This window comes from Phascolarctos cinereus, unplaced genomic scaffold (genome assembly GCF_003287225.1).
Source record: "Phascolarctos cinereus isolate Bilbo 61053 unplaced genomic scaffold, phaCin_HiC Scaffold_5;HRSCAF=322, whole genome shotgun sequence".
NCBI lineage: Eukaryota > Metazoa > Chordata > Mammalia > Diprotodontia > Phascolarctidae > Phascolarctos > Phascolarctos cinereus.
In genome coordinates, this window is record NW_027555958.1 from 296,572,202 (window position 1) to 296,596,885 (window position 24,684).

At 46.6% G+C, this 24,684-nt stretch overlaps 2 protein-coding genes across 6 annotated transcripts in view; both read left to right on the forward strand.

Moving 5' to 3' along the window:
* The window catches only part of FAM117A (family with sequence similarity 117 member A), a 52,017-nt gene extending 39,910 nt beyond the window's left edge, over positions 1–12,107 (forward strand). For 2 of the 4 annotated variants that reach the window (XM_020997408.1, XM_078155987.1), the window contains exons 3-8: positions 2,376–2,471; positions 4,536–4,646; positions 5,178–5,312; positions 6,057–6,258; positions 7,701–7,851; positions 10,790–12,107. In XM_020997408.1, the coding sequence (XP_020853067.1) occupies positions 2,376–2,471; positions 4,536–4,646; positions 5,178–5,312; positions 6,057–6,258; positions 7,701–7,851; positions 10,790–11,099 (1,005 nt within the window). In that variant the 3' untranslated portion in view covers positions 11,100–12,107. The remainder of the gene's footprint in view (positions 1–2,375; positions 2,472–4,535; positions 4,647–5,177; positions 5,313–6,056; positions 6,259–7,700; positions 7,852–10,789) is intronic. The other 2 variants (XM_020997409.1, XM_020997410.1) reach the window with 2 other exon arrangements.
* A 2,663-nt stretch (positions 12,108–14,770) lies between these two features.
* On the forward strand, positions 14,771–21,657 carry SLC35B1 (solute carrier family 35 member B1). Of its 2 annotated transcripts, XM_020997712.2 has the most exons (9): positions 14,771–15,234; positions 16,239–16,342; positions 16,970–17,100; positions 17,373–17,403; positions 18,077–18,234; positions 19,089–19,215; positions 19,890–19,996; positions 20,147–20,300; positions 21,337–21,657. In XM_020997712.2, exons 1-9 carry the CDS (start codon positions 15,011–15,013, stop codon positions 21,387–21,389), a joined length of 1,089 nt encoding a protein of 362 aa, XP_020853371.1. In that variant the 5' UTR covers positions 14,771–15,010; the 3' UTR covers positions 21,390–21,657. The 2 variants fall into 2 exon arrangements, with proteins under 2 accessions (XP_020853371.1, XP_078012114.1); XM_078155988.1 differs by lacking the exon at positions 14,771–15,234 and having other exon boundaries at positions 16,328–16,342; positions 16,892–17,100.
* Positions 21,658–24,684: the final 3,027 nt, after the last annotated feature.

The following is a 24,684-nucleotide window of genomic DNA, read 5'->3' on the forward strand; positions in this document are numbered from 1 at the left end:
TGGAACAATTTCCTCAACCTCAGGAAGGGACAGTCACATACCTGCAGGGATAAAAGGGGTACAGGAAAGATAATGGCTGTCCAGTCTTACTTTGCAGGGAGCGCTTCCTTTCATAAGTGTCATTTATAGACATTGTAGCACTCTAAAGGAACTTCCTAGTTTAGGGAGGAAGAAGCTTTGGGAAGCATGATGAGTTCCAAGGTTTTAGTTTACAAAAAGTCCAGCTAGCAGGGCCATTAGGTATGAGGTCGGGAGTGTCAGGATGAATATGTCCTGTGTGCCTTATTTCCAGCCCTAAATATTCAGGTCTGACCTCAACCTCAGGGTTCCACATCTTCTCCAGGGTGTCCCACTGACTTCTTAAGCTCTCTGTCCTCTCTAACCCACTTTTCACACAGTTGCCAATGTCTTTCCCAAGGTACAAGTATGACCTTGTCACTGTCCTTCTTGAAAAACATCAATATTGTTCATTAGGATAAACTGTAAGTTCCATAGCCCTTTACAGGGGATGCCCTTTACAACCTGGCTGGGCCACACTAACCTTTCCAGCTTTCTTTTAGACAGCATTATTCCCCTTAACACCATTATTCATTCCACCAAACTAGACTTTTGGCTGCTATCCAAACTTGGCATATCTGCCACCTCTTCATTTAAGACCCAGCTCAGGTGCCATGTCTTCTGTGATACCTGGCCTATCTTCTTCTCTCTCAAACACTAAACCTTTCCCTTTCCTAGCCACTGAAGGTGTTAACTCTTCTCAGATTTTCAGAGAATTCTTTTTCTAGTATATTCCTTTGCCTCACATTACCTTGTACTAAATGCATCTGTCCATGCCTTGTCTTTTACACACATAAATACCCACATCATAGAGGATAAGCTTCTTGAGGATAAGTACTGTCATTTTAAAATCTTTGTATACTAGCACCGGCATCTTTTATACAGTGGGTGCTTCAACAAATATTTGTTGCACTAAATTAATTCCAGGTCAGTGGGGGTGGGGAGCATCTAGATACTGACCAGTGAGGGGATGCCCATATGTTTTAGGAAAGGTGTCCTCTCTGAAACAAATTTCAATGAGATCCTGATAGATAAATATCTGGGGAATGAAGGGGAAAGGAGACAAGATCCTCCTTTCTGAAGCTGTCATCCATCTTCATTCTCTTGCTGTGCCTCAAAAGGCCACCTGCCATGAGTGTGGTCACAGGGGATGGCTTCTGAATGTCTTCACTGGAGTGACTCAGTGGCCGTTGGGTTGTGGAGTATTTTGTTTTTGTTTCCTTTTCTCCCTTTCTCTGAATTTGCAGCAGCCTCTTAGGGGGAGGACAACAGAGGTGCTGGGAATTGCCACCTAGACCCTCATGTCTTTGAGAATTTGTCTGTAGAAGCTAGAGAGGAAATACAGCGATGCTGGAACCCTTCTTTTAGAATGGGAAGTGGAGGGACCATGGGGACTATGCATAGAGCCAAAACCTTGTCATCCAACCTTTTGGGATAGAAAAGGCTGGGCATGAGGCACTGTGCCCCTGCTGTAGCACTGGTAGCAACTTGTCCTCTGACCCCTGCTTCAAGCCCTCAGGTAGGAGGGAAGTTGCCTCCTGAGGCAACTCCTTCTATTTTGATAGTGCTTTGGGGAAGTTTTTCTTTATAGGGAGCTAAAATCTGTTTCTTTTCAACTTCCACCTGTGGCTCCTGATTCTGCCTTTCTGGAGCCAAGTAAAACAACTTTGATACCTTCAGAGGGCAGGCCCTACGGATCTTGGCTATCATGTCTTCCCACTTCTTCCTCTCTCCCTTTTGTTTATCCTATATATTCCCACCCAGTTCCTTTACCAGATCCATATATGGGATGTCTTCAGGCCCTCCTACCATCTTGGTCGCTTTTCTCTGGATATGTGGCACCCAGAACTCATTAGTGGAGCCTGACAAAGTAGCTGAAAGGCATTTCCAGTATTTTGGGGGGTAGTAAGCACCTGGAGTAACTGAACCAAGACCATACGTGTTCCCCTTCTGTTAGGGAACCACCCACAGTCTAATTGTCTCTACCATCAGGAGCTCCTGGACAAGTTGGGGAACTGGAACATATAAAAATACATACTTAGCAAGTTCAGATGTATTAAGTGCAAACTGAAGTCTCTGGTGATTTAGAGTCCCAATGAGCTGAGGTGACCAAAACAGATCAGAAAAGGTTTCTCAGAGGTGGCTTGGGAAGGAGGTTGGGAAGGTTGCAAGGATAAGGCTGGAGGAACTGAAGTGGATCCTGAAGCCCCTTCAAGGGCCTGCCTGATGCCCAAGGCTGAAGAGCTTTCTGCCTCTTCTTGCTTCCCCATAGCCTGCCATAGGAGCTGGTCCACCTCACTACATTTCTCTCCCTCCAGACACCCCTGTCCTGGCATGAGCTGGAAGGTGAGCATACCGGCTCCTGCACCCACAAGCGCTCTGCCTCCTGGGGTAGCACAGACCACCGAAAAGAGGTAATGGTCGCCTTTCCTCTCTGGCCGGGGGATCTGGCCCTTCTTTCCCACCACTTTTGCCCCATGGTGCCATTCCTTCAGCATGTGTCTCCAGAGTGTTCCCCCAGGCCACTTACTGACTTCTGCAAGCTAACTCCTGTCCCACTGGCAGGATGGGACCCAGGAGTTCAGACCCTCCTGCCAAGCATAGGCTAGGCCCAAAGCAGCTAATGCTTTCCAGGAGCCAAGCACAAAGTCTGAGTCCCAGTTGGTCTCCCCTTTATGACTTTGCAGCTGGAGCCAGAAGGCACTTCACAGAACTAAGCACTGGAGAAAGGCAAGACTTAGGGCCCTGGGAACTGACAAACCCCCATGGTGTTTATTACTTAACTGTGTATCTAGTCTTAAAAAAAAATAGCTTAAAGCACTTACTAGCTCTGTTTTCCCTGGCCCACCCTCTCCCCTGGGAGCTAAAAGCAGTGAATTTAAATAGAGAGCCTTAGGCTAGGATTCTAGGGTTCTAAGGCCAGCTCCATCCTCTCCAACAAAGCACTTGCAAGCTCCTTTTTACTGAGGTGGAGGATATAGTTAGTATAATAGAGACGAAAATACTTTAAAAGTCCAAGAAACATGGAAATGCATGGTTTTATTTATTAACAATGTTTAATTTTCAAGGTAGGTGAGGGATTTGTCATCACCCGAAAGAGCCAATCACAGTAAAATCTCTTTAGTCACCTATATGAAGGGAGGGAAGTCATGGTATAAAGATCTCAAGATAACAAATGATCTATAATCATTTTGGAAGAACTTGGAAGTGCATTCTGTGGCTTTGGGGCACCATATTTACCCTCGAATTCTATTTGGCTTGGGCTACTATTAAAATGAATACTCATTTGCTGAGTAAGTACAATTTGGGGACTTTGGGGTATGGAACTGGGTATGTGCTGGGCAGAATGGGGGCGAGCAAAAGGAAAGTTCAGTTATAACAAATTTGTGACAGATAATTGCAATCCATAACTATCTAGGGCTAATGGAATCCAGAAACAGCCCCTGAATTCTTTCTTGAAAAAGAGAACTTGTCCCTTTCTTAGCATGATTTAGTGAAAAAGCCTTGGACTGGGAATTTGGAAAACCTGAGTTCCGGCCCAGACTTTGCTATTAAGTCCTTGCCTCCTAGGATCCTAGATTTATAACTGGGAGGAATCTCAGAGACTATTGAGTCCAGCCTCCTCACTTTACAGATGAGGGAACTGAGGACAGGGAGGTGTAAGTGACTTGCCCATGGCAATAAATGTCAGAGGTAGGATTTGAACCTATTTTCCCCTAACTTGAACCCCAGCCCTCTATCCACTGTACTAGACGCCTCTCTGGGCCTTAGGTTCTCCAGCTGTTGGACACAGAGAATCATTTTACCCTATTTAACCCCAGGGCTGGATTACATTAAAGACTAAAATGAATTGGATGTGATCCTACTGTGAGGAGTAAAGAGTGCCATGTGACTGCAAAGGAATTATTTGTTATCCTTAAGAGTGTATGACTCTGTTATCCTGAAGTCTGTTGGAGGGAAATCTCAGTCTGAACTTTTGTGCCTCTTTAGTAATTGATAATTGATGTTCACACTAATAACCCTAAACTGTCTTCTTAGTCAAAGAGCACTTACGTTCAATGTGATATTAGTGCTAGGTATATTTGGTGGTATTCTCATTCTTTGAAAACTGGTGATCTGGATGCCAGATAAAGCAACTATGGAGTTACTTTTTATATTTTGGCTAATAGATCACGCAGGAGAATAGACAGTGTACTGTTTCATTATCGTTGTTAATGATACTTCTCTTCATGAGAGCTGACTTAGTTGAGATTGAAGGCCCTTCAATCCATCCTTTAGTCCATCTGACTAATACTTTAGAAAAGCTCTGAATACAAAGCTAGGATCCCAGCCATAAAGGCCTCTCGGGGCAGAGATGGGAGTCAATTCCAGTCCTCCCGGGCCTCTTCCAGGAGTCACCACATGGGTGGGAGGGATACTCTGGTTCTTCTTGCTACGTCTGACCTACTTTTCTCCTCTGGTCTACTTTGGGCTGCCAGATCACCAAGCTGAAGCAACAGCTGCAGAGGACAAAACTTAGCCGGAATGGGAAGGAGAAGGAGAGGGGCTCCCCAGTCCCAGGAGACCATGGTGTTCGGGGAGCACTGAGGGTATGTGCCAGTGCTAGACTATCAGGGGCCCTTCCTGACCCATTTCTTTTTCTCTCTGGGCATAACCTTATTTAGGCCTGGCTGTCAGTTTGGTCCAGATGTTTCTTTCACTGTACTGCCTGACTTTGTGGAGTGCTATGCCAAGTAACTGACCAAGATGAAGATTTTAGTCTTGCCCCTGATTGGTGGCTGATTTTGGAAAGGTTCTTTGCTTTTTTTTTTTTTTGACTTTGGTCTCTGCCTGTAAAATGGTGGTAATGATGCTGCCCTCTTTGCAAGACTGTGGCCTCTCTGGGCCTTTGACATTGGGGACAGCTACTTCAGATGGACACAGGGCCTTCAGCAGCATCCTCCACATCACCTTCAAAGTTCTTGTTTCTGCCAGCCAGTTGTCGGCAGCTCTACTACTGGCTCTTCGCAGAACCTTTGGTGCCCAGACAGACAGAAGAATCAGAAGCTCCAGATGCTGAAGAAAGCCTACCTAAAGTCCCCTTTATTTAACTCATTGGACTTATTTGTCCTTCCTCCCAGGCCTCTCCTCCCAGTTTTCCCTCAGGTTCCCCGGTCCTGCGACTTAGCCCCTGCCTGCATCGAAGCCTGGAGGGACTCAATCAAGAACTAGAGGAGGTGTTTGTGAAGGAACAGGGTGAAGAGGAGCTGCTGAGAGTGAGTAGTGTTTCTGTTCTTTTCAGCATTCCCCCGGCCCCCATAAGCTTGAGCCCAAGTGTGTGGGGGAAGAGCCAGAGTACCTGAATTCAAAGAGCAGTGAACTGATCCTTAAGATTCAAGAGCTGTCAGTCCAAAACTTGGATTGATTCTCTCCTGGGTGCCCAACTAAAACTCAATTATTTTGGGGAATAATAACAAGAAATCAGGTCAGGGTGTGGGGGCAGGTATGAGGCAGAGTTTTGGTCCTCTATTTCATCGCTGGGATATAGTGCATTAGCACAGTAATAGGGGAGGGAGAATGCTTACAAAGGAACATGCAAAAACAATCGCAAATGAATTTTGACCAAGTCAGAATCAAGGTGGCTGTAATCAGGGAAGGCCTTCTGGTGGCAAGTTGAAATTTTTGGAGATGAGAAAAAAGATGAATCATGCCTTAAGAAAAGGTTATCCTAGCCAGGAAGGGATTTGACCGGTTTGGGGTTGGAGGAACTATTTGTTTTCTTGGAGGTGAGAGTATATGGTGGGTAATGGTACAAAATAAGGTCAAGATGTCAGGGAAAGACGACAGCGGAGTGAAAAGGGGTTTGAACAGAAATGACATGATCCAAATCATATTTGAGATAGTAGCTGTGAGGAAGGGATATCAGGATGTTAAAATTACCCAAGAGTGTTTCTAAAAGTTGGTGACTGAGTTGGGTTGATAAAATGAGAATTTTTTCTTATAACTTCCTCCTCTCCCAGATCCTGGATGTCCCTGATGGTCACCGTGCCCCTGCCCCTGCTCAGGGTAGCAACAGCGATTCCTCTCTTCTTCCCCTGGAGCCAGGCAACCTTTCTCTCTCCCCTTCCTTGCCTCTGGCATCTCCCCAACTCGCTGGCCAAGCCAGCCGTTTTGAACCCCGAGGTGCAACTGAGGAACTGACACCTACCCCCAAGGAAAAGGGTAAGTAGACAGGGTAAGAACAGCAAAGCTGGCCTGTAGGCTAGAGGGACAGATGTCCCTTTCATTGCCTGCCAGTTAGCTTAAAGCCTTGCCTTTCTGCCTTATCAACTAATCATAAGGTATTTATGACTCATCTACTTATTCGGATTATTTTGTAAAGAGAATCAGTGTCTATCAGCTTTTTAGGAATATACAGTCCAACATATGTGGACAAACATAGAGAAGATAGGCAGTGAACAAACAGAAGACAAATAGTGTATTTGCATTCTGAATAGATGGAGAATCTTTTCTCCAAATCCTGCCCCCTTCCAAACTTCTCTGTTACTATCTAGGGCACCACCATCCATCCAGTCACCCAGGCTCGAAACATAGGAGTCATTCTGTATTCCTTACTCTCTCTTTCCTCCCTTATCCAATTTGTGGCCAAAGCCTGTCGATTTTGCCGTTGAACCTCTCTTGAATACCTCTCCTTTTCTGCTCTGATAATGGCACCACCCTGGTACAGGCCCTCATCTCCTTACACCTGGACTGTTGTGATGACCCACTGGTTGACCTACCTGCTAAAAGTCTCTCCCCACGCTAATCCCTCCTCCACTCAACTGCCAAGTGATTTTCCTAAAGCTTGGGTCTGACTATATCAATTTCCTACTCAATAAATTTCAGTGCCTCCCTATCAATGTAAAATCCTCCGCTTGGAGTCCAAAGCCCTTTGTAACATTCCCCATGCGTGCTGTCCTCCTTTCATGTTCCTCCTGACCCCAGGCGTTTTCACAGGCTTGTTCCCCAGGCCTGGAATGCTCTCCCTCTCTATCTCTACCTCCTGGCTTCCCTAGCTTCCTTCAAGTCCCTGCTAAAATCCCAACTACTAGAAGAAGTCTTCCCAATCCCTCTTAATACTAGTTCCTTCCCTCTGTTGACTTGTCTCCCATTTATGCTGTATAGAGCTTGTTTGTACATAGTTGTTTCCATGTTATCTGCCCCACTAGACTTTGAGCTCCTTAAGGGCAAGGACTGCCTTTTGCCTTTTCTTTGCATCCCCAGGCATGGTTGGGCGCACAGTAGGTGCTTAATCCATGTTCATAGACTAGGGAGAGTAGATAGAATTTTATGTTTAAAGTTGGATTATGGACTTTTTAAGTTGCTTCTGAGAAGTTCAGGAATACTTTCTAGAAGAGGGGTTGGATTTCAGGAGCTATTAAAAGGAAAAAAAAGATGTCAGACTGGCAGTCAAGGCAGAGTGTTACAAGCTTGAGCAGTAACAAGAAGGCAGAGGTTTGCCAGTGTTCGGTCCCCTTGGGCTGGGCAAAATTGGCATCATTGTGGGTACAGATTTGCCGTCTTTCCCTCTCTTATCCCCTTACGTCTCTCTTAGAATTAGAAGAGAATTTTTGCCATTTTCCTCAAAGCCTCACTGGCTGGCCCGGTTCCTCCTCTTCTTTCAGCACCCTCTCCACCCCGTGCAGTCCTGCTCGAGGATGACAGCCCATCTCCAGTGCTAGCCTTTGCCTCATCCCCTCGGCCCAACCACAGCTATGTGTTTAAGCGGGAGCCCCCGGAGGGCTGTGAGAAAGTCCGGGCCTTTGAAGAAGCTCCGTGAGTTGTTCAAAGAGAAGGGGAAGGAGGGGGGGACACTGGGGATAGGAGTGGGGATGAGGGTGGAAGGGGAATCCCACTCAGCCTTATCTTGGCACCTGCTTTCATGTTGAGCCCTCAGTTCATCCAAGTTGCCATTTGTTTTCTGTGGCCAGTTTTTTGGTTCTTCTTACTGCTTGGATTACAGAAATCTTTGTCATTCTTCTCTGAATACTTCTTACTCTATACATGGCTGTTAAGTCAGTAGATAGTGAAAGGGAAAGATTCTCGTTTCTCCTAGCTTTCCTAGTCCAGTGAAGATGTCGTATGGGGCACAGAGGCTTGCTCTGCTCAGCCAAAAAAGTGGAGCCTTTCATTCCTGGCAGGGAGGAGTCAAGGCAAGAGTTAGACAGCTTTCCAGCCCCTCCTGGATGCTTCTCCACCTACCTATGCTATTTGAAGTCTCATGACTTCTCAAAGCAGCCAACTTAGTCACAAATAAACACAGCAGGTTCCAAAGTTGAGTTAGGAATTTCTGGATGATCTGTGCTGTAGCACCCCTCTCTTAGCCAGGAGAATTGAAGGATGGGCTTGTCCTGCCTTGCCAGGCTTCTGTATTGTTCCCTTGAGCAAGAGCTGCAGGATCCACTCTTGATTCCCAGAATCCTAGATCTAAAGCTGGAAGAGTTTTCTAGTCTAACTCCGTCATTTTACAGATAAGAAAACTGAGGCCTAGAAAGGCTAACTTGACTTGGCCAAGGTCACAAAGATAGTGAGTGGCAGCAGAGTGGGGATGGCTCCAAATCTGCTTTTCTGTACAAAAACCTTTTCCACTAAACCATGATGATTCTCCATTGTCCATTGTTCAGCAGTCAATGGGGAATTAACCCTGGCAGGGAGAGATGGGGCAGGTAATGAATGCTAGGACTTACCGTTTGTTTTTTTGTTTTGTTTTGGTTTGGTTTGTTTTTTTTGTGAGAGACAAGAAGTAGAGGTGCTCAGGGTGGCCACTGTAGTATATAAGGGAAGAGAGCTCTCCAGCATAGGAATTTAGGATTCTGTACTCTCTCTCTTTGCTAAAAAGGTTTTACTTTCTTCTAAGAAAAGTTTCTAATATTCCTATGTGGTAATAGTTGGAGGAACGTCATAATGGGGTAATGGAAACAGTCTAAACCAGGGTTGGAAGCAAAAGCCACTCTCCCTAGGACCTAGCTGTCCCCTATTTGTCAGGCATCTCCTAGAGTTGATGGGATTGAGTGATTGATTATTCCTCCAGCATTGGCTGCCATTGATGTTTTGGGAGTTTTTAGCCCCTGCAGATCTGAAAACTGTTTTTCTCTTGGGTCCTTTTTGGGTTAATTTTTTTTAATCTTATTGATAAATTTTGTTTCAGTACAGCACAGAAATTCGCAGTTGACTTTCTTTCAGTGTATGTTCCCTGAGAACAGTTCAGTAAAATGATATTAGAGTATAGAATTGTATATAGCTAGAATTGTATATAGCTGTTGCTCTCTACAGAGACCAAGAGTCTCCCACCAGGACACTGGGCTGTTGATTCTCTTGGTCTTTTCATTGACTCACAGAATTAGAAGATACCTCAAGCTTTTCTGGTTTGATGCTGTGCTTCTAGGCAAGCCTCCATTTCAACTATGGGTCAAGATCTTTCAGTGCAAAGATTCTACACTTTCCTTTGGTTATTTTGTCACTCTTTCCTTAAGGAAGTTCCACATTGTTTCTTTTTCTCCTGGTTAGTTATAGTTTCTGATTCTTTGTTTCTTTTCCTCTTGAAAATCCTGGCCATATATTCCAGAGAAACACTTGAGCGGGCAATAACTGGCACCTTGGCATTGAGTTCAATGAGTAATGAGTCTAACTTTCCTGTCCCCCAACTACAGTATATACAACTGCTCCTTTTTTCCCCTCCCCATCCCTAGCCCACCAGTGGAATTTTCCCAACTCCTTTCTTTTGAGAGGACCTGAGCTGTCACATCAGTGGATGCAGGAATGATGGCAAACTCACAGTGGAGTCCCCTCTGCCATACACTCCCTGTTCCCCTCCCTCAAGCCCACAGAGTCTGGGAGCTCAGTTCTCCCTTACCTCAGAGAATATTTTGGAAACCACAAAGGGCTGTGGAGATGTGAATTTGTATTCATATTAGTAAGAATAATTCTGGAATTGGAGTAATAACCAGTTATGGAGGGTATTAGAACTTCACTCTTCCTTCCTGGATTCTACTTTCTCAAAAAGTCTTTCCAGCCCTCTCTATTGCTTCACATTCAGGATCTCAAAGGATTTAAGTACAAGGCCCATGATTATCACAGTCATCCCTTGAATTAACATTTTCTCATCTGAGTTCATTTCATCATTCCATCACCCTTAGGAAGCCAAGAGAATAGACCTGATTCTCCCTTTATGGGGGAGTAGGGAAGCTCAGTTCAAAAGTTAGGTAACTTGTCCAAGATGACACTGCCAGGTATAGGCTTGCCCAGAGCACGGAGGTTGTAGGTAGCCAGTGGGATGGTTCCAGAGAGCTTTTCCATTGTCCCAAGATGCCTCTCCTTTGTTCTCTTTGGGGTGTTCCTCACCCTTTTCAGATGATCTCTAGAATACACAGACCTCCATGTGGTCATTTGTCCATAATGCTGATTTCAGGCTGCCTGAACCTGGGGAGATCACTTATGGTCCCAGGCCTCCATTTTTCACTGCCTCAGGAAGTTCTCCTTCCTGTCCAACTTTAGTCCCTCTTGATCCTACCCAGAGTCTATTTCCTGTTTTTTAGTGATGCCTCTGGGAAGATGAAAAACAGATGGGCCTAAAGTCTCTGTATCTTTACCAAAGCACCAATCAGCTCAGAGAGGAGAATGAGCTTCCCTTCTCCCCAGACTCTATATTTGTTGCTGCTTGACTCAGTTTGTTCATGCCTTTCTCTCTCATTCTCTTTCTCCCTCTGCCCTCTAGGTCCCTTAGTCCTGACCTGACCTTCCTGCCTTCCTGCCCTGACAAGAACAAAGTCCACTTCAACCCGACTGGCTCTGCCTTCTGTCCTGTCAGTTTGGTGAAGCCCCTCTTCCCCAGTATGGGCTTCCTCTTCCGAAATTGCCCCACCACCCCAGGGTCCCCCTGTCCATCAACAGCTCCAAGTCCTTTCTTGACCTCTCCCCGAAAGGACCCCGATGCTCCCAAAGCTCCCCCGCTACCCTTCGAACCCTGGCAGCGCACTCCACCCTCTGAGGAGTCTGTGCTTTTCCAGAGTTCCCTGGTAGTTTGAGGGTCTTTCCTCCAACTCCTCCCACCTTACCATGCAGACCAGTGCCTTTATGGCTGGCTTCCCCCTCCCCTGGATGGAGACCAAGGATCCCATCCTCTCTTGGCCTTTGAGCATCTTCCTTTTATCACATCAAAATGCCCTGGTTCCTGTTTCTGTCAGGTACCAGCTCCTGGGAGGGGGAGGAAACTTGCCTTTTCCCTTGGGCTGGGCAGCTCACCACTCTTCAAGTCAGTGTTCTCATTCTTGATTCCCCTTGGAAGAGAAATGGCCATGGAAGCCTTGGTCCCTCCATCCCAAGCAAGTGAGTACAGACAACCCCATAGGAGATACTTATCCCTCTCAGCTGTCAAGGAAGCTGGTCCTGGCTCGGGGAGGGGGAAGAAGGGGCCTTGAAAGGATCCCTTCCCTTTCTCCTTCAGAGAAGAAAAGCCCAGGAGAGAAAACTCACTGCCTCCCCTCATTGCACCCCATCCCTTATGTGCATTCCCTCATCCACACCCTTCTCCTTGGAGGAGTTGATCCAAGTAATCCCAAAGCCGGGACCAGCCCAGCTGTGGGCAGAGAGGGGAATGCAGAGTGTTCCTGGTGACATTTTCATCTCGCCTTCATCCTGACTGAAGATTGTCGGGAGCTGTGGTCCAGCCTGCCTACCCCTGAAGGCAGGTGGGGGGCGGGGGGGAGGGAGAGCTGGTGCCTCCCCTTTGAGGCGAGGCACGATGACTGAATGTACGCTGCTGCCTACCCTCTTGCCTCTTCCAGGTTCAGGTTGGGTTTGAAAAATGCCTATTTTTCTTGTATTGATGTAGAAACTCTATTTTCTCCCAAAGACACTATTTTTGCAGCTGTTTGAAGTTTGTATATTTTCTGTACCGCAGAGCTTACACAGAGAAACTGAAGAGGAATGTTAATGTTGGAATTTCCTTGTCCTGTGTTTAAAGGTGGTTTTTTGTTTTTGTTTTTTGCAGATCTTGGTGTTAATAGTCCAAATAAATAAATATTCCCAGCGACCATAGGCCTGGTTGATTCTTCTGGAGGGTTGGGGGATCCTAGGGATAGAGGATCTTTTATCATCCTTCTCATCAAAGATTACATTCAAATTCAGGAACTGTGTACAAATTACCAGGCCTGGCAGGTGCAGACCTACAGAAGTCCACCTCTGTTGAAAATTATCTTTTCATTTCTATAACACTGGAGAACATGGCATGTAATGAACTCACCAGTCTCTTACCCCACACTACAAATAATGGAGGGAGGCACCATTCATTTAAGGCATGAAGGACTGGATAATTTCAACTCTGAGAGAATCTGCTCATTACACTTTAGAGGTTTGCTCATTCATAATTTTTGTCAAAAAGAGAAGGATATTATGAGTTAATAGAAGGCAGTGTAATTCAATGGAGGCAGAAGTCTTAGGTTCATTTCCCATCTCTGATGCTTTACCCCCTGTGGGACCTTGAGCAAGTCAGGTAACTTCCCTGAGCCTCACTTTCCCTATATGTAAAATGAGACTTAGACTAACTAGGCTCTGAGGTCCCTTTCAGTTGCTCTTTGCAGCTCACTTCCCTGTTGCCTTCCCTCACTAGAATGTAAGCCCCTTGAGAATAAGGGACTGTCTTACTTTCTTGTGTTTATTTCCTAGCACTTAGCACAGTAAACCTGGCACATAGTAAGCACTTAAGAAATGCCTTATGGTCCAACTATGTGCCAAACACTGCCAAGTGCTGAGGGAATTAGGGTTTAGATAAGATACTGTAGTTTCTATCCTCATGGAATTTAGTCTGGGAGGGCATAGTACTCCCAGATAACTGTAATACACAGTATTACATGCTTTCCAGGGATGATGAACAAAGTTTACTCTGTAAGAAAGAAGGGGGAAAGTTCTGAGAGGATAATCATGGAAAGCTTTCAATTGGGCTTTAAAAGGTGGGCATTCAGTAAGTATTGAGAGGGATGACATTCCAGGCATAGAAAAGCAACAAAAGCAGAGGCTGGGAAGCCTGGTGCATAATCAGAGACTGGATCAAGTCCAGTTTGGCTTTGAGCTTAAGCACTACTAGTGTGGCCGTATTTTGGGACCCATAGAATTCTTGCCTAGAGAAAACAAATAGATAGATGAAGCCAGTCATATAAAGAGACGGTGATATATGTCTTATCAGCCATACTGGAGTAGGCTGAGGTCTAGGAAGGCTCCCTAAAGAAGAAGAGACTTCTGGGGCTAGTGGACTGACAAATGATAGGTTGGTGTATGTTGAAATGCGGACTGTCCAGGAAAACTGGGTAGGATTTGAGTTTACTTAAATAGTTTTACAAATAGGAGGTCAAACTGTGAGATTAAGTAAAAATCTCGACTAGATAAATCAATAGTTCCCTCCTTTCTTGTATTTGTAAAATCAGCCAGAGGGAGAAGGCAGATTTTCCCACACTCATAGGCTGCTTAATCCTGTCATCTTACTCTTATCTTTCAAATTCTGTGGGGTAGAGGGGATAAACTACTCCTTATTCCAGTAATTTGTATTTCACCTGTGGAACACTTTGCAAAGATGGAAGCCAAATTCATTGAGAGTGAACAAGCAAAACAGCAAATGATTGCAGAGAGGTCCCTTGGTGGGGGGAAAGGGGGGGAGCAGGAAGAATGGGCTGCCTCCCTTTGCTCTTGAAAAATAAAATGACACCATGCTCTAAATCTTCAGTGCAAGTCAGGCCTAAAGTCATGGGTGTGGTGCTGCCCAGTGTTTCCTTCCTTTGGTTGAGATGATGCCAAAGGAGGAGGCGGCTACAAGTGGAGAAACCTTTATGGGGCTGCAGTGGCTCTCAGCCCAACAGACTGTCTGAGGTTTACATCAACTGAAAATGTGTGTGGTTGGGGGATGGGGTTGCTCTGCAAGAGCTGCTCTCTCTGACCCTTCACCTGAATGTCCCCAAATGGAAGCTTATTTGGGGAGGATTCTACAAAGAGGCTAGTGGAAAGGGAGCCAGAAAGCTCACTTGGGCAGCAGTCATGGGGACCAGGCAGGCAAGCACTGGGTTTTACAATCCTGGTCTGTTTCATGATCCTGAACCTCTTCTCTTCCTCCAAGGGATTATGGGCAAATAAGTGAGAAAGTGCTTTGAGGTCTGAGTAACAATTACATTTGCAACTACAGGCCATTTCTCAGTCACCACAGTGCTTTCCCATGCCTTACCACATTTGGTCCTTATAACAATCCTGTGCTTCAGGAAGGGCAGGCTTTATTAATACCCAATTTACAGATGGGGAAACTGAGGACCAAAAGGTTGAAAGGTTGTATGGCTAGTTAGTGGAGCCATGTCTTTTTGATTTTTTACTCAACCTCCCAGCTGTCCCCCCCTGGAGGACTACTGCTAGGCCAGAGCAGGAGAGGCTACCCCCTAGGTCTCAACACTTGCCTCGCCTAAGGATAGGGAATCCAATGGGGCTGACTGGTAAGGCTGTGGACACTAGAGGGCGCCACAGCGTTCACAAACTCAAAAGCTGTAGGGGCGGGTAAGCGCTAGGATCCAGGGGAAGCCTGGAAGAAGGCTATTTTGATCCGCTCTATCTCCCCGATTCTCCGCCCCCTACCTCCGGCAGCCTTTCAATAACGTGGCCAATCGGCGGGCTCCACATCCAGTTACGTCACCTTAGGACGCCCCCGCTCCTCAAGGTCCCCCACCGGGTTCTTGATGGGGCTGCCCCTGAGATCGCCTTGTTGAAAAGACTCAAGATTGTAGCTTTTCCCGTGGCGATCTAGGTGTCCCGGGCCATCGAGAAAGACGTCAAGGCTCGGAGGTGCGTCTTCCTCGGTGAAGCATGTCGCGAGACCCCGCAGGCACTTCCTCCTCCGCCTCCCGGGTCTGGCTGCTGCGAAGATAGCCGCGGGGCCTTGCGGCGCCGGCAGTCGCAGGCTACCCTTATGAGAGCCCCGTCGCCGGTGTGCGATGTCCGGCTGGAGCTGCCGCTGCCCGCGCCGCCACCGCCGCCGTCATCCCTGGGGAGTCTGAGTGAGGCTCGCGCCGGCCCGGCCCCGCGCCTCATGGCCGCCAGCGGCGCCCTGGTGCCCGATCGGCTGCGCCTGCCGCTCTGCTTCTTCGGCGTCTTCATCTGCTACTTCTATTACGGGATTCTGCAGGAGAAGATGTGAGCGCCCCCGACCCGGACCCCGCCCTCGGGGCCCTCAGGCCCGGCCAGATTCCCCGGAGGCTATGCCCCACCCCCACCCCCAGCTGGCGGGGCTTCCCGCCTGCGCCCCTGCTCCACCGACCCGGGCTCCCCGCGACCACTTCATCCCTGGACACTGCCCTCCTCGGGGTTCGGGGCCACCCCTGACCCTCCACGCCTTCCGTGACAGGAGGGAATGACAGCCAAGCCCCCCAGCGGGGAGGGGGAGGGGCGGGGGTGGGTGCAAAGAGTCAGTTGATAACAATAACAATGGCTAGCAAGGGGTAAGGTTTGCAAAGCGCTTTACAAATGTATCTCATTGATTCCCTATCGGAATCCTGGATGGTATTATTATTATCCCCGTTTTACAGATGAGGAAACTGAGGCTGGGAGCCGTTAAGGGAATTGCCCAAGGTCATGCAGCTAGTTTAAGTGTGGGAGGTTGGATTTGAACTCAGGTCTCCAGAACTTCAGGTTCAGGTGCTTTGAGCACCGTGTTGTGGGTGGGTAGGGAAGTAAGTAAAGCATTTACTGGAGACTCACCCCACCTCCCGCCTTTGTTTTAAGGTTATGTCTTGAGTAAGTGGCAAAAGGGAGTCTTGAACTCCGATCTTCATACTGCTGAGGCCAAGACTCATGCCGGCACTGCCCAAAACCAGTGATCATCTTGGGGTCGTTCTCCCAGTTTGCCCAGGAGAGGTGACTTGTTGGGAGTGCTAAACCTTGGAGTCAGGAAGGCCCAGGCTAAATTTCATTTCGGGCTTACTAGCTACCTGACCATAAGCAAGGAGTTTAATTTCTCTAAGTCTTGATTTCCTCATTTGTGAAATGGGAATAATAATAATAATAGCATCTGCTTGGGGGGGGTTGTAAGAAGCCAATGAGATGTCTGTAAAGTGCATTGCAAACTTTTGAGCACCGTATTAATATCAGCTGCTCTCAAAATCATTCTTATTTCTTTTTTCCTCCTGTTACCTTTTCAGCACGAGGGGAAAATATGGAGAGGGTGCCAAACAAGAGAAGTTCACATTTGCCTTAACCTTGGTCTTTATCCAGTGTGTGGTCAATGCGGTATTTGCCAAGATCTGTGAGTACTTAATCTGGGAGAGACACCACCGCTCAGGCCCTGAGTGCTGGGTGATCTCTGCCTGGCCCCATAGGGTTTTTAAAGCCCATGGTGATGCTCTCCCAGTCCTAGAACCCACTGATTTGTTTGGGATTCCTTAGACAAATTCTTTGTCAGAAGTAAGAAAGGAAGAAAGTAGGCATCCTGTGTATTTTACACCATTGCTGAAGATGTTAGTTATTTCTTTGCTCTCACTCTTCTTTCTTTATCAACTTCAGGAATTTGTTGACCCAGTTGGTTTAAATGATTTTCCCTCTTAGAGCCACCCCTACCTGTCTTCTCTCTCTTCCCTCTCTCACCCTCACCCCTTCTACTATTGTAGGATTAATTGTTCAGTGTAATTGGGACAGAATATCCTCTGGGAAATAAATAGCCCATGGCTGGGCCCTGAGAGTAGACTTAGAGAAAAGGAAACACATAGTCCCTTAGAAAGTTTCTGTTTTAATGAGAGTAGAAACTGTTCCTGTCCTTTGGGAGCTTCCTGTCTTAATGAAGAAACATTTCTTTCAGAATTTCCATGCCTCTCTGCCCTGTGGTCAGTCCTAGCCCTCCCAGGCTTCTCTTGTATGTTTTTTTGTCTTCTCCCAGTGATCCAGTTTTTTGACACTGCCAGGGTGGATCGGACCAGGAGCTGGCTCTATGCAGCCTGCTCTTTCTCTTACCTGGGTGCCATGGTCTCCAGCAACTCTGCATTACAGTTTGTCAACTATCCAACTCAGGTGAAACTTCAGGGAATGGTACATGGGTTGGAGGGGTAGCCCAGAGCAGATGCTTAGGTTTTTACAACCTAAGAGCTCTTTCCTTAGATTTGCATCTCTACAATGAAAAAGAATAGTCTTGACGTGAGGCTACAGGGGTCAGACTCAGTGAAAGAAGGAGATTTTGATCAGAAGTAACAGTTGAAAAGTGAGCAAAAAACTGAAATGTTAGCAGCATCTGAGTTAAACGGTGATAGAATTTAATCATTTGTACCTTCCATCCTTTTTTTAAGGTCCTTGGCAAATCCTGTAAACCTATTCCAGGTAAGCAATGTTGGATTTTCCCATTCTTATTCCCTCTCTGGCTTGCAGCTACATCTTGGGTCTTTTATGATCCCAACTTTCCATCTCCCTCTTCTCCTGTCATTTAACTCCACCCTGCCCTGTGACTTCTGCTGTCCCACTCAAGAGGTTCTGCCTTTAGATTATATTAAATATGATTTCTCATATTAAAATTCAAGATATTCTCCTTTCTCTGAGCCCCCAGCACACATTATTTATATTTCTGTTGTTTTGAATAACCATGAATTGGCATTCTGGGTTCATTCCTCATGGAATCTGGGGGCTGGAGACTGGAGGTTCTTTCAGATAATTATATTAGAATTACATATTTATTTTTATATTATATTAGAATGATATATCTGTCAGATGCCAGTAGACAACTTACTATAGTACTTTGCTTTTCCCTTCCCTCCAAGACCCTATGCTATTCCTTTTTATTCAGTTCACCTTTGCTCTTTCTCTCCAGCCTGTTATGCCCTTTGCTTTGCTCAGTCATATTACTTAATTAGCCCTTTCTCCACACCAGCCCTAGGACCTTCTCCTCATTCCCCTGGTGCCCTTTCCTTTAGATAACACCTTTCTGCAATGAGATCTTCAGCTCCTTCCTGTCTCCTGGGAAGGTAGCTGACTCTCTGGTTCTGCTTCCTCTTGGCAGTTATGCTCCTTGGAGTGACCCTCCTGAGGAAGAAATACCCGGTGGCTAAATACCTCTGTGTGCTCTTAATAGTGGCTGGAGTGGCCCTCTTCATGTACAAGCCCAAAAAAGGGGTTGGAGCTGATGAGCATTTGGTTGGCTATGGAGAGCTACTTCTGGTATGAAGTTACTGATGGGAGAGTTGTAACATTCTTTGTTCTGAAACACTCAAGGTCTTTTCCCCTAGCAAGGATCCTTACCCCACTGAGGCTGTTGGGGAAGGCCTGGGTATTGAGTTGCCTCTCCTTCCCCAGAGGGTGCATGTGAGGTTTATAGCCAAAGACAGTCAGCTTTGTGTCAAGAAGCTTCCTGCTAACTCCGGGACCCTATAGCAGGATATAACTAGAGATTATGCTGTAAAATCCCCAAAGTCCAAGGATTGGGGAGAGGGAAAGAAGAAATACCTCTTTCGGTTCTTCCACACCTGGGTTCTGAGAACCCTAGAAACAGGAAGAATGCTGTTATGTTCTGAGTCAGGGTTGGCTTTCTCTACTTTAACCCTTACTTGTCAGCCTCAGGTGTAGTGTGTAAGTATTAGTGGGGAGGGAAGTTGCCTGTTTCTCTGGAAAGTGCTAAATCACCCATCCCACAGATTACCCCACTGCCCTGGAGGTTGGCTAAGAATGAAGCATGATTTGCATGACTAAAGAGCTGAGATGGGGCATCTGTTGAAGCAGCCTGGCAAGGTGGACAGGGCCCTGAACTTGGAGCCAGGAAGAACTGGACTCAAATCCTGCCTCCTGGGCAAGTCACTTAACTGCCCTGGGCCTCAGTTTCCTTATTGTCAAATGAGGGGGTTGGACTCAGTGATCCCTTGGGTCCCCTCCTGCTGTATGTTTATGATGCTGTGAACCATGGCCTCTGCCTTAAGACAGCTGTTCTCAGAGAAGTCCCGAGGGGGAGAGCCATGCCTTCCCTGGGGCTTGGAGCTTTGCTGACCCTCTCCCCTCATGCTGCTCCCTCCATTTCTCAGCTGCTGTCTCTGACACTGGATGGACTGACAGGTGTCTCCCAGGATCACATGCGAGCTCATTACCAAACAGGCTCTAACCACATGATGCTGAACATAAACCTCTGGTCCACATTGCTCTTGGGAGCTGGTAAGAAGCCAGTTCCGCTGTTCCCACCATTTGCCCCTGGATTGGCAGGCTCTCCTGATGTAGGTCAGCCACAGACTCACCTTCCTAATGAAAGCCAGCCTTGGCCTCGAGATGTCGTATATCAGAGACCCTGAATTACGGAGAAACCCCTTCCATTCCCATCACCTTTTCACTGCTTGTTACCTGTATTCAGCACATTGAGTTAGCAGGCGTTGATCGGGCACATGCTATGTGCAGAGCCCTAGGCAAGGTGTCCAGAGAAGACAGAAGGTTGAGAGGAGATTTCAGTCTTGAGTGGGGAGACAGCCTGCCTTCAAGAAGCATATAGTCTACCAGGGGAAGGAAGAAGCAAATGTAAATTTAACCCAGTTCTTCATACTGTGTTCTGCTATCTGGTTGCTTGAACGGGATTAACTAGTTAACTGTCAAGGTTTGAGATTCTGATTTATCCAGTCAAGAAAAGTCAAGAGACAGAACAGGGAAAGGTGCATGGTGGGACAAGAATAATTCCAAGCCCTAAGTTCTTCTTTGCTCCATATGCTTTCTTTCCCAACCCTAATTCTCCAGAGAGCTGAGTGACCCTCGAGGGGTTCAGGCTTCCTGGTATATGTGTGGGAGAGGATCCCAGCTCCTTCCTTACGTCACCTTGGGTGTCTTATTGCTTCCACCCTCAGGAATCCTGTTCACTGGGGAATTCTGGGACTTCCTTAGCTTTGCCGATCGATATCCCAGCATCCTTTACAACATCCTTCTGTTTGGCCTGACCAGTGCCCTGGGCCAGGTGAGTCCCCCAGAATGAAGCTTGTCCAGGGCAGGAGTGGTCACATTACCCATAAACTTCCATGGTGCTTATTTTTTTGGAAGGCTTAAAGTCTTGGAATCAAATGCCTGTCCTTGGCCTGAACCTGTCTCTCTGTGTTTCCCTCTCCAGAGCTTTATTTTCATGACAGTTGTGTATTTTGGTCCTCTGACCTGCTCCATCATCACCACAACCCGCAAGTTCTTCACCATCTTGGCATCTGTGATCCTCTTTGCTAACCCTATCAGCCCCATGCAGTGGGTGGGCACTGTGCTGGTGTTCATGGGTGAGTTTTTTTGGCTGGGCCCTGGCAGTGGCTTAAGCTTTAAGCCTGATGGGTGCTATTTTGAAGGCACATCTTAGTGTGGGGGGAATTTTTTGTTTTAAGACTATGTCAGGACAGCTAGGTGGCGCAGTGGATAGAGCACCAGCCCTGAAGTCAGGAGGACCTGAGTTCAAATCCGGCCTCAGACCCAACACTTGACACTTACTAGCTGTGTGACCTTGGGCAAGTCACTTAACCCCAATTGCCTAAAAGCCAAAAAAAAAAAAAAAAGACTACATCTTCCTCTTTTACTCAGGTTGGAAATGCATTGGCCATTAATGGGCCTGATCCTAATACTGATTGGCATGGAAACTTGAACCTGTTGTAGTTTTTCTAGCCCGGGCTGTTCATGTCTCCTCAAGCACCCAGGGGCTCACTTCTTCGGGGCTGGACTTAGTGCCAGTTTTGATTTTCATTAGCCTCCCAGAGAGAAGTGATCCACCGGTCTGCTTCCCCAGCAGCAGTGACTACAGATCTGCACCTCCCCGTCCAGTGGGGAAATACATTTAGTTACTGATTTTCTTACATCTGATTAATTTAGCCTAGCCTTGGTCTGAGTCAAAGCAGCTTTCAAGTTGATACCAAGTAGCTTTTGACCCTCCTACATTTTGCCAGTATTTTCCATGCTTTTCTGTATTTTAGGATTGTTTTAAGTTGTCACCTGAGCATGGCTTGTGCTCCCAAGGAAGGTTTGATGCCAGTGTTGTGCATTCCATTTTATTTAAAGCCTCTGGTTTCTTTTGAGCCTTGCCTAATTTATTTCACATCCTGAACATGTGTAGACCTATAGGGCTGGTCTTGAGGCCTATCTCCTCAGACTTTACAAATTCCCTTAGGGAAGCTAAGTTCATCTCTCTCTCTCTCTCTCTCTCTCTCTCTCTCTCTCTCTCTCTCTCTCTCTCTCTCTCTCTCTCTCTCTCTCTCTCTCTCTCTCTCTCTCTCTCTGTCTCTCTCTGTCTCTCTCTCTCTTTCTCTCTCCCCCTGTCTCCCTCCACAGGTCTTGGCTTGGATGCAAAGTTTGGCAAAAGTTCGAAGAAGACGTCCCTCTAGGAAGATCCTGGGATTCACTACAAGGCTATTTAACTTATTTTCTCAAATCTCAACATCTCCTTGAAAACTGGACTCAACAAGGGGAGAGGGAGGGTTCTAGGTTTTTTTGTTTTTTTAAGAAAGAAATCATAGGTTCTAAAAAAGTAATATTGTTGGGTTTTGTTTTGTTTTTTTTTAAACAGGAATGAGTAATGACTTTTGTTTGTGATAAGATGGAGGGGGGCAGTAACCTAGCCTGCCTCAATAAAAAAGAAGAGGGATATTTTGATCATTTTCCCAGGTTTCTTCCTCTGTCTTGGTCTGATTGAATTGCTAGCAGTGTGAAAATTGGGGGGGGGGTAGGGATTTTGAGAGTTCAGCGGCTCTAGCCAGTCCCTTCTCTTTAAGTGAGGACTTGTCTACTGTCAGACATCTCTGGAGAAACTCTCAAAATAACCACTTCAGAGAGTTCGTTCTCCAATATATCTTTCTGGTGTCCGAGAAGTTCTTAGCTAGAGTAAAAGCAACTGTTATCTCCTTGTGGATTTTTCTCTTGTTGTGATAGGGGTGAAATGCGTCCATAGCTGCAGTACTTGTTGTGAATTTGATATTTCTGACACCTCTCTCCCCAAAGAGAGAAGACGACTTTCCAAAATGGAAACCCAGCCTGTGTGGGAAGGGAGTTGGGAAGGTGTATGAATGTACTTTTTCCTGCTTACCTCCTTTGCTCTCTCCTACTTTTAGTCCACCTACTTTCCACCTCTTACCCCCCCTTCTCCCCCCCCCCCGGGATGCAGGGAGGTAGGGAGAACAGCAGGATTCGTTCTTCCTCTTCCTCTATTCTCCGTAACTGTTAAAGATTCACAGCCCTCTGTCACACAGTCCTCTGCCAAGGTGCCACAGTGCCAGCTTCTGCCTGCTGAAGGGGGCACTCGCAAAAAGCCCTGGCATGTTGCCCCAGCTGAAGTTTTGTTGTGAGTGTGTATGTGTGTGTAGGAGAGCCTCCCGCCCAGTGCTGTCTTCAAAGTTGGAGAGCGCAATCCTCCAAAGAGCAAACTTTACACATGAAAGTGCATTTTCACCAGCTGCCTCTCTGACTCCATCTGTTCAGCAGCCCCAGCCCCTTGGCTCTCCAGATGGGAGCCCAGCCTCCTTCCTGAGCGGTGGCTTCACCTCCCCCTAGCCAACCTTTCAAGCCCTGGTTCGGATTTCATTAATCTCCCTCCCTGGGCAGGGAAGGGGTGTTTCTGTAGTTTTGTCCCAAAGGGCTTCTTTCCCTTTAAACTCCACCTCCTTGGAAGAAGAGTTGTAGTGTACATCTGCTCGCATCTTGCTCTTCGCCACCTTCCCCCTTTTTCCTTCTTCCTCAGCTCTCTTCATTCAGAAAGCTTGCATCAATTAGCTCTCTTCCTCCTGGGAAAGATCCTTTCCAAACCTAGCTTCTCCAATGGGTTATCCTAGATGGGGAGGGCATGTTGTTAACAAGGCTTCAGTCTTTGATTTGGTTGCCACCTAGACGAGTTAGCTCACCACCAAGAAAAACTGGCTGCCTAAAAAAATCCCCACTGTTGGTCACTGGGGTACCAGGCAAGAGTGTGGATGGCTCAACATGATCTCCCCTTGCTACTGGAGGACAGCTCATAGCATGCATCAAATTAAGATGGAATAGGAGTACCAGCTATATTCTATGAGAGAGACAAACATGGTGGCTTGGGCTGGTTCAAAGGGATGGGAGGAGGACGTATTTTACATTCCACAAATGAAAAAGGAAGAAGAGAGAACTGATGTGGATTCTCTCGACCAGACTTCTCCAGGAGTCTAGAGCAGTCCAGCCCTAGACTTGGGAGTCAGGACCTGGGTTCAGATCCTAGTTGGGTGACCCTTGGGGAGTAATTTAACTTCTTTGACTTTGCTGTGTCCTTTTGAAAATGAGGGCGTGAACTCAGTTTCTAAGATCCCTTCTAACTCTAAATCTGTGATCCAGTTTGGGGACTGAGTTTTGTGAACCACGGGGGCTTGCTCAGAGCAATCGCAGAAAACATTGATTGTCTGCCCTTTCTTATTTCAGGAGAGCAGAGTGGCTCATGGGTCATTGTAGCAAAGTTCTGTTTTGCTACCAGAAAATTGTGCCCTTAATTTGGTCAGAGTCTGTTTACTCTTCATGGAGCAGGCCTTGAATGCTAAGCAGTCTGGGTCAGAGATCCGTGCTCAGCCAGCTCCAAGAGGTATCAAGACTTAAGGCCTCAAATTTGCAAATCAAAAACACTTTCACCCCTCTCTAGGCAAGGAGGGAACCCAAGGCACTAAAGTTAATCTTTAATCTGATGGTTTGTTGTGGGTAAGCTGTGTGGATTCCCCCACTCATCCCCCTGCTTTTCTGATTATGATTAGTGTTGAAGTGAGTATTATTACAGCCTTGGTCTTAGGGGTGTTGGCAGGGAGACAAGATCTGCAAATAGCAACTGATAACCTATAAAGGTGATAATTGAAAACCACATAGTATTCTTTGCTCTAACGTCCCTTCAGGGTAGGGAGGAGTTGGCTTGGTTGTGTCCCTTTTGCAGATGAAGAAACTGAGACCCAGAAAATGTAAGTCATTTTCTCAAGGTCAGTGGAAAAGCAGGGATTAGAATTTAGGACTTGTGACTCCCGGTTCAGCATTCACAGTAAGTGTCTTTCTTCCATGGTGGTCAGACACCCAGAATGACATTGTATGCCCTTCACCATCTTCCCTAGTGTTCTGCCTTCCCACTTCCTTTGGACTTGATTAATCAGCTTTTTACATTTTATGAGCTACAACTGGTCACTTGCCTCAAATGCCCTGGCAGAAAAACAGTCCTGGGCCTCTGCAAGATCATCCAGTCCTCCCTACTGGGAGAATACCATCTGTCTCTAGGAGTAATAATCTTTGCATTTTAGAGCTCTCTTGTGAGAGCACTGTGGTATTTAGCATCTTGTTTTATCCTCACAACATCCATAAGAACAGAGAACATCCATCAGTGAAAGGAATTTCCACACTAGGAAGTACCCACAGTAACTTAACCAAATCACAGAACTTTGACTTTTCCATGCCCCTCCCTCCCCCAATAAAATGATGCTGATGAGAAGTGGGTACCCAGCACTGAATGATTCTCCCCGTGTGACATGGGGGAATAGAGCAGAAAAGGTAAATAATGTACCAAGGTCACACAGTTAATTGCAGAGCAGACATTAGAAGCTACTTCTTTAATGAAAGGTAATTTTTTGTGTATGAAGTTAGCCACTTCTTCAGCTCTGAGTAGCCTTTAGTGCTTCTGAGTGATGCTGTTAGCTCTCA

Bases quoted from the DNA above. Each gene is read 5' to 3' on its own strand.
- SLC35B1 (XM_020997712.2), top strand. From the start codon at position 15,011: ATGAGAGCCCCGTCGCCGGTGTGCGATGTCCGGCTGGAGCTGCCGCTG. The intron at 17,404-18,076 runs GTAAGCAATGTT...TCCTCTTGGCAG, and splicing joins ATCCTGTAAACCTATTCCAG to TTATGCTCCTTGGAGTGACC. The intron at 19,997-20,146 runs GTGAGTCCCCCA...TTCCCTCTCCAG, and splicing joins TGACCAGTGCCCTGGGCCAG to AGCTTTATTTTCATGACAGT.